The sequence below is a fragment of the Oculina patagonica genome, chromosome 12 (genome assembly GCF_052425735.1).
Source record: "Oculina patagonica isolate OP01 chromosome 12, crgOcupat, whole genome shotgun sequence".
Lineage (NCBI taxonomy): Eukaryota > Metazoa > Cnidaria > Anthozoa > Scleractinia > Oculinidae > Oculina > Oculina patagonica.
In genome coordinates, this window is record NC_135769.1 from 15,877,037 (window position 1) to 15,891,276 (window position 14,240).

Sequence of the window (14,240 nt, forward strand, 5' to 3'; positions counted from 1 at the left end):
AGTGAGACGATTTTAAAAATAATTCATCGGCGGAATAAAAAAAGATACAGCAAAAGTGCGTACACAAAACTATTACTCAAGGACGCAAATTATGACCTTGAAAATAACGACTTGAGGACCGTTTTGATTCGATGTCGTTTGGATTTTTGTGATTTTTCCATAAGTTATTTATAAAAATGGTTGCTCATTCCTGAGACTGTCTACCTATCAGGTTTTTGTTAAAGTATTACTTTCAAAAAACTTTGTTTCCAGCTACCGCAAAATGTAATGTGGACCGTTGAAATAACGCGCGCGATTAGTACCACCACAAGAATAAATGGGGTAAGATTGGCCCATTACATTTCTTTTGCGAGCACTCTGACCTATCATTTTTATTTGATTTTTCGAAACAGTGCTTGAAAGGGAACATTCATGGAAAGCTTAAAAAAATCTATCGAAAACTTTTATTTCTGAGGACTCACTTTGAACATCTGGAGTCAATTCAGCATGATGCCTTCTCCACTAATGAAGCGAAATGTACACAATGACGTCAGTAGAGGTCAAACACAGTTCAAAGATCGAACCAGATGCAAAGATCGAGACAGTTCTATCTTAACTTATTGTTTGGGCTCTTGGTGACCACATGGCAACGTAACATAGAAATCATTCCATTATTTGGTCATATTACAAACAGTTTGTGGGTATAGTTACTTTTCTATGGAAGCCTATAGCGCTAAGATTTGTGACCCTCCACGGGAAAACAGGGACAAGGTGGTTTCTTTTTTTTTTTTTTTTATTTATAATCTTTCTAGAAGATGCCTTCACCAAGTCAGGTGTAAAGATGTTTTAACTTCTTGGAAGATGAGCTTCACGATTGCATTTGCACTTCAGTGGATTTTCCAATTAGCAAATATTTTGTGATTAAGGTCCGCTGTTTTTGCAAGTCTTCTGTTATTACGACCAGCTGAAAATAAGCAAAAATAAAATCTAGTCAGAGTTTTTTTCTAACTAGAAAAGTAGTGGGGACTGCCTTTCTCCTACCTCATGACCTTCAAAAGTTGTTTATCAATTAACTATTAAGCTTGCAGTCTTGGAAAACTGCCCCTTGAAAACTATTTATTCCAAAAACCCCAGGAGTTCTTCAGATTTTTGAACAGCCAAAATTTATATTTGTGTCGTAGGAAACCTAAAAATAATGGCCCATTTTTATTACAAATTGCCATATTAGCGAACTGAAACTGTTAACAAGCGTCTTTGGCAGCGGATGGCTAGGATGGAAATGGATTGCAATTTGAAAAATTGAAGCTGAACTTTTCAAGTTGTATCTGCGCGTCTTCAAAAAACTGATATTTATAGCCTCAGATTGATTTTATTCGCAAATTAAGGTTATAACTTCCTTTAGATATTCAAAGATAATGTTTTTCATGAGTTTAGTTGCCTACCACTAGTTTCAGAACAGCTCAGCCAAAAATCTGCGAAATCCCCGTGACGTAGTCCCTTTAAACATAACTGATCGCTTATACTCAGCTTTCTGAAATGACAGTTCTCGCATTCCTGGGGATCATGCTGAGTTTGGTAAATCGTCATTATCGTCACAATCTCAGTCAGGTGCAAGATGCAAAATAATTTATGATTCACAATGTTTGTCTTTTGTCTTCTCAGACCCGTGACCTTGGTACAAGACTTATCGACGTCATGTATCGGCAACATTCTACTTTGCAGTGACGGTCTGACTGTGGCCTTTTGGTTCAAGCTCACTGATGATATAGCTGACTCTCAGCAGCTGCTATACTCCGCCATGGTCCAAACAGACATCTCAATAACTGCCAAGTCTAACCTGATATCAGCTCGCTTTTTCATCACGTCGAATCCCTTGTCGGTTAGCTTTGACGTCACGCTGCATCAGTGGCATCACGTGACGTTTACGTGGGCAGAAAGTGAGGGTATGGTCGCCGTAGTGGACTTTGTACTTTCGGTAAAGGGTGGCCCGGACTCTTCTGTGTCACCAGTTACTGAGGACGTTCCACTAACCATTGGTCAAGGACCCACGAACGCTGCCGTCTACATGAGCCACGTGGTTGTGTATGAAATGAAGCTGAATCCATCGCAGATACAGAGGATTGGAAAGTGCACAGATCTTGTTTCAGGTGAGAGTTTTTTAATCTTCTCCGATGCTTCCACGCCAAATACTGATAATTATGCATCTATCAATGGTATGCTGTAGGGGGATAGGAGGGGAGGGAGGGGAGGGGAGGGGAGGGGAGGGGGGGGAACTCACTAAATTGGTTGCTCCCAGGCTGTGGATTATGACATGTTGTGCCTGCCTCAGGGTGAGGCAAATTGGAATTGAAGCACGTAAAAGTTTTGGGAAATTTCAACTTACATCGATGTTAGGGTAGCGAGCGAGATTTTCCTGGGGTAGCGAGATTACCCTAGGGTAGCGAGATTTCCCTAGGGTAGCGTGATTTTCCTAGGGAAGCGCGATTTCCATAGGGTAGCGAGATTACCCCAGGGAAGCGAGATTTCAACTGACAAATTCCTCCTGCTTTGTTGTCACGGCATGCTTATCGGAAGAGTACATCAGCGGCTGTTTGGATCAGCAGTTATTACGATTTTATTTGCTGGGCTTGTCACTTAGGATAAAATACCCGTACACCGTACAGATATAACTCACAATACCATCAAATTATTTGTTATTTGTTTCAGATACAGCTCCAGAATCGTTTGGTGTCATTACAGGAATTGTTCCCGATGATGCATTCGCTGCTTCATCCAGCCTCGACGATCAATCAGGCCCTCAACGAGGAAGGGCACGAGTAAAAGAAGTCGGTTCTACTTTAGGTAGGATCTCGTGTGGTGTATCCGTAAGGTGCAACACAAATAATGAATGCAAGTGTTGTAAGGTTGTCTTAGTGCCCCCCCCCCCCCCTCCAAAAAAAAAAAAAAGAAGCAAAACGTCAACGACAAGAACAACCTCCAAAACCGCTAGTAATGTTTAAAATTAATTAACGAAGACACAAAGGTGTGGTCACCTTAAATCTTAGATAGTTTAAATCATTTACTGATTGTTTATTAGTTTTCCTCAAGTCAAAGTTTCACTGACTGAGTTCAATGCTTGGAATAATGAATAAGTCATTTCCAGTAAAGGAATAATGAATAGTGGTTATTCACCGTGCTCAAACATTATCTTTTTATCTTCAGGCCAAAGATGGTGGGACACTCAAAATTATTACCTTTAAGTGTTGTATGATGGCATTTAAAATAGTGCAAAACTTCTACCAGAATGCCTAAAATAGCGATTCTGGGGTTCAAAAAATGAAAATTTTCCCGGGGGGGCAACCCCCGGACCCCCCCTACTTTGTTATGTACCAAGCAGCATCAGGTCGATCCCACCAACTATCTGATTGCAAACAAAGCTGACCCACAGTTATCGACGCAGTAACAACCACGTCCCATCAATACACTACAGTATTTTGGTTATCACTTTAAACTGCAATTTTGTCTGATATTCGAAATTTAGCTTGATACGTTGTCAATTTTTTTCTTGGAGGGGGGGGGGGAAGTCATATAAAAAAAAATAGGATTACGAAGGGGGGCAGGGTGAAAATATCTGATGACGAAGGAGGGAAAATGTATTTTTCAGGTACTGTCGATCAAATTCCACCCCCATCCAATACAAAATGAACGGTCACTTAATTTAGGCAATAGGGAATAATGAATAACAAGAAAGTCTAAAAATAATTAGTGAATAAGTCGTGAAAAATGTGAAGGAATAATGAATAAGTCAGTTCCGATAATTCCTCTTCCACCCCCGAGACTGAGGCAAAAAAGGACATTCTAATCTTGTTTACAGCCATCAGTTGGATTGGAAATTAGCATGTAATAAGTGTCCTCTTCATCCCTTTTAACAATACTGTCTTCGATTATTGACGATACATCTGTGCCTTCGTGCAGGAGCGTGGATCCCCAGTGCACAGACAACGTCGGAATATCTTCAAGTCGATTTACTTCAAATAAGAAACATCAGTGCAATCATGACTCAAGGGAGGGATGCGGCAGAATGCGGCTGTTCAGAGTGGATTACGGAATACACACTCTCTTACAGTCTCTGTGGCAGCTTCTGGTCTGACTACACTGTCAATGGTAGCGTCAAGGTAGTAGGTTTATAAGTTTAATTTACGTTGTACTTGTCATCGTCATCATCATTACCACCACAGTGACACCATCATCATCATCATCATCATCATCATCATCATCATCATCATCATCATCATCTCTTTTTATAACACTATCCTACGGCGACGAAATCATCACTAGCCAGGAAAACAAAAGCCCAAACCGATTGAAAGGCTTCTTCTGCGTCGGTGAATTTTTCACTTTTCGATTTAATGTTGCGAGACTGAAGAGTAGATTTAGATACAAAATTAAATCGGGAGATGTTATTGTACGTAAAACATATACAGTAAAAACCCGCGAGTAAGAACCTAACATTTAACAACCTGTTAGGCTAAAATTTGCAAATAAGAACCCCCTTTTTAAAATGTTTACTTTAGGGAAAATAAGTTTGTAGGCCGAATACCACTAAAAGTTCTATTTGCAACAATGTAAATGTTTCTTTAGAAAAAACCTCTTAAGAGTCTAAATAGCCTAAATTTGTCTTAACTTCCAATTAGGAAGAACCTGTTTAGGTTAACCAGAAAAATTAGGTTCTTACTCGCGGGTTTTTACTGTATTCTAATTTGAGTCCTTAGAAGACGATAGCGCGTACGCAACCAACGTGGTTGCTTAAATTCGTTATCATCATCGTCGCAGCTAGGGGCTAATGCATTAAAGTTCTGACTGATTGATTTTTTTACAGAAGTGTGTCTCTTTTCTCTCCACTACAGCATTTCACTGGTAATCATGATGGTGAAACTATAGTATCTAACTCACTGTGCCCTGAACTGACGGCCCGGGTGTTACGGTTCTATCCTACCCAATGGAATAATGCAATCGGTATGAGAATCGACGTGCTTGCCAGCAGAAACGGTATGATTTCTTTTTTTGTACTCCGCAGATAAGGTTTGTAAAGTTTGGTGGGAGGCAATGTCTTGAGCCTGCCATTTAGAACTGAACCATTTACTGTTTGCACATTAGCGTATGTTGTTAAAAATTAAAGAAAAGAAACATAGCTGTGAGTAGCTGGCGAACAACTCATGCAGATAATAAACTGCAGTCAGTTCAGTTAAATCAGGTATTTTAGTTCACATTGATAGCAGAATCTCGTTTTATGTAATATCACTGTCCAATAGAAATACAGTCAACTCTCTCTTAACGGACACCTCTATAAGACGGACACCTCTCTAAGACGGACACCTGCTGTTGGTCCCATCCCTGCCGCTTTTCAGTCATTTTACTGCAACTAAACTCCCTATAAGACGGACACCTCTCTAAGACGGACAGTTGTAGCCGGTCCCGACGGTGTCCGTCTTAGAAATGGAGTTGACTGTACTCCTTGTCACTTCATGCTACAGAAACCGGACCTGATGGGCTTGACACAGGTCAAGAAAAAGTCAGGGAATTTTATTTTGAGGCAGGGAAAATTGACATTTTGAAGAAAAGTCAGGGAAAATTGGAATATATAACACTGCTTATTTCATACAATTGATGGGTGGAAGAAACATTTCACGGCAATGTGATCTCATAGATGTGATTTTTTGTTTCTTGTATGCGTCGGCTGAAGGCAGTTACTATGTATGAATTTTGAATTTATTTGGTCAGGAAAACTTTATTTTTTGGGGGAAAAGTCAGAAAATTTTGAAAATTTATGTCTGTCGCGACCATGAAAGTGTACAAGAAGTAAAGTAGATTCGTCAGCTTTCATTTTCGTAAGAGATCTCAGTTTTTCACACTAAGTTCGGAAACGCATTCTTCCAGGAGAATGCTTTAAGGTGGATTTCCACTGACGCGTAATTTTTTACGTGCGTAAAAAAATTAGAGACAATGTATGAACGGCCTTCGTACACGTTTACGCAGGCCGTTCATACATTGTCTCTAATTTTTTTCACGCACGTAAAAATTTACGCGTCAGTGGAAATCCACCATTAATTTTCAAAACGAAGCACTGACTCGATAAAGATTTCCATAAAGAAAAAATTCCATAAAGATAATGTTTTTTAAGGTCTGGAATAAGTCAAAAAACGGCTTTCTGGCAATATAGCAGTTTTTAATTGACCGTTCTAAAACCAAAACCAAAGTAATCACCTGCCAAAGTGAATGCGAATTAATTTCGACGCTCGATTGAAAACCAAATAATAATGGATAGATGTGTGGAGAGAAAGAACTCAGAAAAAAATTCTGAGTTCACAGATGGGACTCGAACCCACGACCTTCCGTACCGTACACTAGTCGGACGCTCTAACCACTGAGCTACTGAGAACTCTAATGGTGAGCAGTGGTCATTTGTGGGTGACACAACGACTGCATCGCGCAAATCACATTATGTCAATGAACACACACATTCAACTGCATCACGCAGTCACGTAGTACTCTCAGAGTAAATAAATAAGATGAAAGATGAAAAATATCAATTTCTTCTCTTTTGACATGCAGCTGTGAATTACTTGGGCTGCTTCTCCTCGCCCAGTGACATGGTATTATTCAGCGACTTCACCGCAGAAGAAGTGACTCCAGAGCTCTGTGTCACAGTGTGTGGCCAAGCCAGTATGAAGTACGCTGGTATCACATCAAGCTTTCAGTGCTACTGTTCCAACACTTCACCTGATGTCAGTAAGAGGGCAGGCGATGCTTCCTGTTACTATCCGTGTTCAGGGGACAAGGCGCTCAAATGCGGGAGTCATTTATATTTCAGCGTTTATGAAGCGCCTGGACAATTTAACTTTCCCTTCACTGTGTCCGTTAGCAATGTCTCAGAGGCCTTCACGATAATTCAGATTGTTACGTCGCCAGAGTACAGTGGTGCGGAAATCACTTTTGACTTTGGGGATGGAACAGTGATCAAATCCAAGAACTCAACTTATTACTACATGTTCACCAGTCTGGGAACACACGAGGTACTTAGTCGCGGTTGTAGTCTATTCATGAGTTCCTATTCCGGCATGGGTGTGACACAGCGGCTAGATTTCGGATCAATAGGTCCGTGATCGAGCCCTAGCCGGGGTCCTTGTGTTGTCTTCTCAAACAAGACACTTTATCTCACACCGCTCTCTCGAAACAGCCATCAATGGCAGCGGGAACTGTTAAAGCAACCTGACAAAGCGTTGGTGGCGAGAGATGTACCCTGTGAGGAATTAAGCATCCCATCCAGGGGATGTAGTAATTCTCCTTGTCACTTTAAGCTTTGAAAACGGAAGTTAGGCGACTGCTTAACCATCTGTAGGCTTATAGACAGATTATTTAACAATTAGACGACAAGCTCAAGGTTTCTACCGGCTGATAGTTGGCGAGGGGCGAAGCCCCGAGTCAACTATCAAAAGCCGGCAGAAACCGAGAGCGAGCCGTCTAATTATTTTAGCATAACCCAGCCGCCGATCTATTAAACACAAAATAGAGCTAGAGTTGATTTTTTGAATGTTTTGTTGATAAAATTCCGCAAAAAACTGAGCGCGCGCACCAAGAGCCGTCTAACGATCGTTAGCATAACCACACACATAGAAGGCACCTGTGTAGCCAATCAAATTGCGCGATTTGCAATATACGGCAGCTGGGTTATGCTAAAACCCATTAGAACGTTACAAATGTTCTCGCAGATTGTTTTTTCCACTAGCATAAACAACGACTGTTACAGTGTGGAGGGTTTGAGTGGGGGAACTGAGACTAATAAATGGCTAGGAACAAAGCGGCGTAGCTAACTGAACTGGCAGGTGAATGAAATAAGAATAAGTCAAGAGTGGAAAGTGTATATTTACACCTTTCCTAATCCAGAATTATTTTATACAATCATAACTAGATGTTTGGCGCTTTACCGAAAGTACCATAAGAGTTTGTTACTGCATTCTTATCTGATTTTCTTGGTGTGATCCCAGTAATCTACATTCCAAAAGTTTACATAGAACATTTTTCAAGATCTGATTTCTTTTTCATAACCACAGGTTTATTCAGAAACTACCGTTGGCTATTTTGGACGATGTCAAACAATCTTCGACATGAAATCCATTGAAACATATGTTCCTATCACCGGATTGCGCTTTAAATGCCCAAGCGTCGTGGAGGCGTGGTCGAGCTTTGAATGTAGTCTGAAAGTAACAACTGGATCAGATATGGACATACGATTTGTAACTCCACTCGGCGAAATCATTAATGGAACTATGGAAGGTAACTAAAATATTAAGGAGGCTCACAACATTTACAGCACATTTTAGCTCTTATACTTTGATAGGTCAGTTGCTGCTACAATAATAATGTCAAACAGATATCCAATCATCGCTGAACAAGTTGGCGTCATTTTCGTGACGTCACTGGTTACCATAGCAACAATATAATCTCTTAAAAACACCCTTATTTTTCCCTTTAAGCGCTTATAACTCAAAAACGAGTCCGGTGGCCCCCCTTTTTTATTATTGAATAATGATCTGCATGTAAAGATGCAATTTTTTGCAAAGTTAAAAAAAAAATTCCCGGTTTCTGACAGATCAAAGTATAAGAGCTGGAAAGTGTTGGAAACCGTTGTGACCCTCCTTAAATGTTACCGTTAATTTACTCATTTTTCAGTCGTTTTTCTTCCTTCCTTCCTTCCTTCCTTCCTTCCTTCCTTCCTTCCTTCCTTCCTTCCTTCCTTCCTTCCTTCCTTCCTTCCTTCCTTCCTTCCTTCGTTCCTTCCTTCCTTCCTTCCTTCCTTCCTTCCTTCCTTCCTTCCTTCCATGTTTATTTTCACACTTTTTGGTGTTTTTCTACCTTGCAAACCGTTCTTTTGAGGTTTCGTTCAATTTGAAAGTAAATGTTGTACATCAGAAAAATTAACTTAAAGTATTGACATATATAGTTCCTTTAACTTGTCACAAGGAAACCGCGAGCATGAATTTCATGTTGGAATCTTTGTTTTGCTTTTTGTAGACTCGACTCCTCAAATGGTCGGTTTCAGAACGCCACTTTCTTCAAGTGAAGCTAAAATGAATTTAATAGATACAAACAAAACCATCATTTTACCAAATTATTACTTTGGACAGTATGGACTACTAATGGCACTCAAATCCAACACCACTCGGGCTGGATACATTAAATTCCAGGTACGTTTTGCATGCAAATAAAACTGGGTTTACACTGGGTGTCGAGATACGGCACTGGTGCACAAGTTGTTGTAAAAGCATAACGCTTTTTGAAGTTACAGGGTAACCCGACCAAAAATATGGTAGTATTAACAGGGGCAGCGATTTATAGAGGTTCTTAAACGAGAAAATGACCGACTTTTTCCTGGCCAGAAAAGGACGAGGTGGACGTATTATTTTGAGCAAGGAGCCCACGTGCTGGTAGTACGTCGACCTTCGTTTTGTCAGTAACGATGCTCGCTATTTCGCCTGTAGGTAAATGCCGTCGAAGTGTTAAACATGCTTTTTGACTCAGATGATTGTTACTTTGATTTGTTTTCCTTTGAATTCGCTCTTGCTGACTGCAAGTTCAGTCCCTGAACTCTCCTAATGCAAGTAAGTGTTTGTTTGGCTGCTCGTCTCATTCCGGAATACTTGGATTTCCATATCGGCTATTCTGCTCACAGGAGCACAATAGCCGAAATATATTTCAGAATATATATTCTTATTCCAGAATATTCCAAAAGAAAGCGCCCTTAGTGCCGAAAAATATTGCAAAATTTCTTGTAATAAAATATGTTGCAAACTCTTTACCAAGGGAGTGTTGTGAATCCACCAAAATATTGATTCATTTTACAGCAGAAAGCCCAGCCTTGTGTAAGGCTTTTAAGTAATGTTCTTTCATTTGACTTGTAGATACTTCGTCCTGTTTGTCTTCTTCCTTCGCACACCAAATACTGTTACAAGAATGGTAGTTGTGTAACCGACATCACGCAATGCTCTCTTGACAAAATTGGCTACAGCTGCCCCTCAACTACCGACCTGTTCTGTGGTGAGAGTATCGACTGTCAGCTGGGACTGCTGGTGTGTCCGGGAGGTGTAACCTTTAATTCCACATTGGCCACGAAGTATGAAGTCGTCTATAGCTCTCTGCTATACTTACCTGAAGGGTTTCACATCACTGCTATTAGTGACCCAAATTTCAAGCTGCGAACATCTGATATATTGGCGATTGGCGCTGTTGAGAACAACGGTGCCCAAATAATCTCGACAGATACAGAGGGAAATGCTTTTGTTTTCTACGGTGGACACCTTGATGTTGGAGACATTCTGCCGGGGGATGGAAACCAAGGCCTCGTGGAAACACAGTACCGTTTTGATCTCGTAGTGATTTACGTTCCTGCAGCTCATATGGCGGTTGCTTTGCGGAATTTTCCTGTTGGGCACTGGAATCAATCAGGGACTGTCGGAACACAAGTCACTGAGTTTGACATCACAGTGACTGTTAGCATTAAAAATATCACCTGGATAGTGCCCGACTTTGTTGCCACGAATCAATCATTTAACATAACAGTACCCACGCATCCCGGGCATAACGTCACGTATGGAATTCGTCTTGTCAACGAGTTCGCCTCCTTCGTTCAAGACAACCAGACCCTGACAGAATTCTTTTACACCTGGGCAAACATCTCTTATAAAACTCTACCAATGTTATTTAACAAAGAAGGTCAGGTCACTTTACTTTTGACAGCTTCCAATCTCCTATCGTCATCTATGCACAAGTGTCAAGTGGCAATTTTGAACCCCATAGAAGATATTTACATGTTTAACATTACTCCAACGGCGCTCGGCAATGACACGGAGATAAGTTGGGTTGTTGAGAGAGGAACAAATGTCACTTACAATATATCCTTTGGGGACGGTAATTTCATCAATGGCTCGTTTGTAAACCTCGAGATTTTTGTCGGTTCCTACTTGCACCGGTACGCTGAAGAGGGCAACTATAACGTGACCGTGACAGCCTATAACTTTGTATCCATTAAGACTATAACAGGCGTAGCAGAAGTTGTAGCTCCCATTGCGAATCTTTCCTGTAGAGTCATCCACGCCGCTCGCGATATCGAAGTGAACGAAACTATCCAACTAAACGCAATTTTTCCACAAGGAAGTAAGGCGAGGGCCTTGGTGGATTTCGCTGACGGTTCGTCAACCTTTGGTACACCAATCCAGTTTTCAAGTTGTGCCAATTGCAGTCTCAGGTACACGCTAGCTGTGTCACACAATTACTCCACGCACGGTGTGTACCTTGCAAACATGACATTCGTTAACATTGTCAGCAAGAGTAACTGCACGCCACGTATAGTCGTCCACAAGCCTGTTTATCCATTGACTGGTTTTCAGATAACATGTTCTCCTGTCAACCTGACCACGCCAACTTCTTGCATGTTGAGCATAACGGGCGGCAACGATTTTTGGTGCGACTGGGTGTTCGGCGCTGATGGTCAAACGAACAGAAGCCATTTCTGGAACTTAACACTGCCAGTGGAGAACACGTATTTGGCTACCGGAAATTTCACGGTGTTCGCTAATTGCAGCAACCGCTTGTATAACACAAGTGTTATAGATGAAGCTATTGTGCAGGAACCGATTACAGGTGTTATTGTCACGTGTCCTGCTAACCAATCCGTCGATGAAGATTTCGACTTACTTATTAGCGTAACAACTGGTACTAGCATGCATTTTGAGATCACGCTGCAAAATGTGTTCACCAATGTCTTCACCTTGCAGCTATCTATTGATACAGATGTTAAGTCTCAAACTTTCCCCATAAGTCGGTTAAATTTTTCAGACGTTGGCATCTACCTTTTGACGGTGAAAGTTGTGAATTTAGTAACACCGCTTCAGATATTCACACGTGAAATCAAGGTGGATAAGGTAGTTACAAACCTTCGTTTGCTTAATGCCGACACGTTTATTTCTGTGAACCAAACCACGGAGAGCTGGATCTCGATCGATACCGGAACTAATATAACAGTGGATTGGGACTTCAACGATGGACAAACATCGACGTCGTTGTTTTCTGGTGATTCCTTGAGGTTTGATGGTGATTATCGGGCACATTCATACACGGACCATGGCGCTTACTTACTGAGCATCACGGCTTCAAACCCCGTCAGCACACTGACAGTCACCAAATACATATATGTACAGTATATTGTAAAGGACATTGAGATCACGTCGAACAGTCCACAGGAAATTCCACCGGGTATTGTGACGTTTACAGTATCAGTAAAATCGGGCACTCATCCACCTACAAACGCCACTATTGACATTGACTTTGGCGACGGTCAGACGAGAACAAACATACCTCTCGGTGGGGTACAGACTATAGATATCTCCTCCACCTCCTACACAACCCCTGGGATAATCAAAGTCAACATGACCATGAAGAACGACATCAACTCAGTGAATCTAACAGATTGGGTAGACGTCCAACGAAGTATAAAAGCTCTGCGCCTTTTGAGCTACCACACGGGTGGAGATGGTGGGTATGGCGCCCCGGGGAGAGGACCAAACAACACAGATTTTCCCGTGGAGTACGAAGTTTTGTTTGTAGCGAACATTTCCGATGGAACAGCAGTGACTTATACATGGAATTTTGGAGATGGAACGCCGTCCATTGAAACGAAGAATACAAGTGTTTTACATCGTTTTTCCACCCCACAGCGTTTCAACGTCACTCTCTGGGCGAAGAATTCCATCAACAGTATGACCGTGAGTCGTGTGGTCAGGATGATGCAGAGTATATTGAATGTTACGTTTGAAAACGACAGTCCAACAGTGATTGAGTACAACACAACATTATTTATTACAATCGGACAACGAGGCTCTGATTCCTGCTTCCTAGTCGACTTGGGAAATAATACCAGGATTCTGTACAAAGGATTTGACAATGTGAGTTGTGATAACGAACTCAATGTAACAGACAGCATCACTGTCTTACCTTCACTGAACTTCACCATCAAGTTTGAATACTGGAATATACGGAATTATGCTGTCAGGCTTATAGCTCTGAATTCCGTGTCTAGAATCACTATTCCCGGCTGGGCGATTATCCTAAGTCTTCCTTGCGATTTCCCCATTGTGCGAATACCTGATGCTGGACGCACGTTCAACACTCGCACGAGGTACTACCGAGCCAACTACATATCGATCAAATCCCGATGTACCATCGACTGTTTGGCGTCGAGGGAGACAGCATTTCAGTGGGATCTCGTCAAGATCTCCAATGCGGCTGACAATGGCACCATCCTCCAAACGGATCGTTTTGACAAAACTCTGCCAGTGTTGGTTATCCCACAGCGAACGTTGCCGTACGGAATGTTCAGGGTCCGCCTCAATGTGAGTATGGTCGGACTACCTCTTGTTTACAATTACATGGTTGCATATGTGGAAATCATGCCATCACCTCTAGTTGCAGCAATCATCGGAGGTAACGCCTGGATTCAGTCAGTGTACAAGAAAGTAACTCTTGACGCTTCACCGTCACACGATCCTGACTATGGATTAGAGGACAAACAAGGTCTTGAGTACTTTTGGTACTGTAAGACAGCAGATGAAGTCTATGAATTTCCCTCTGTCCCGGAAAAATATCCAAATGGCACTCATGCCCCTGATGGTGGTGGGTGCTTTAGGAATGGAACTAGCCGCTTGTTGGTTCATACAGAAGTGGTCGAGATCGAGCCAAATTTTCTGCTTGTTAATACTACTTACATATTCAAAATTATAATCACAAAGGACTCTCGAAAGGCTGAGTTTTTCGTTCGTATCACCCTGACATATGAGGATCCACCAACAATGGTTATAAAGTAAGTAATTTAGTTATTATACTGTAGTTACACACGAATGACAGTGCGATTTAAGCTGAGGTGAATTTGATGAAAATATATTTGCATCAAAACGTCAATTAACTGGCATTTTTCGACCAAATTTGTCTGCAGTTTTATTGAACATTCAGAAGGCGCGGCAGCCTTCTAGTTAGCGCGTTGGGTTCCGGATCAAGCGATCTGGGTAAGAGCGCTTGCCGTGGTTGTGGCTGCTGTTTTCTGTTCTTTGGAAACACTCTGTATATTGGTTACCAGCATTTTTTTGGCCGGGGGAGGGGGAGAGGTAACTTGCGATACTAGCATCCCATTGAAAGTAGTATAAATACTCCTCCTATTCTTGTCTGATGAGCCA

The 14,240-nt window shown here is 41.6% G+C and overlaps 1 protein-coding gene across 1 annotated transcript in view; it reads left to right on the top strand.

Moving 5' to 3' along the window:
- Positions 1-14,240, top strand: part of LOC144632645 (polycystin-1-like) — a 38,237-nt gene that overhangs the window by 7,082 nt on the left and 16,915 nt on the right. The window contains exons 7-14 of the mRNA XM_078491325.1: positions 1,642-2,126; positions 2,686-2,820; positions 3,934-4,133; positions 4,866-5,007; positions 6,571-7,031; positions 8,070-8,292; positions 9,031-9,203; positions 9,918-13,870. Coding sequence (XP_078347451.1) covers positions 1,642-2,126; positions 2,686-2,820; positions 3,934-4,133; positions 4,866-5,007; positions 6,571-7,031; positions 8,070-8,292; positions 9,031-9,203; positions 9,918-13,870 — 5,772 coding nt within the window. The remainder of the gene's footprint in view (positions 1-1,641; positions 2,127-2,685; positions 2,821-3,933; positions 4,134-4,865; positions 5,008-6,570; positions 7,032-8,069; positions 8,293-9,030; positions 9,204-9,917; positions 13,871-14,240) is intronic.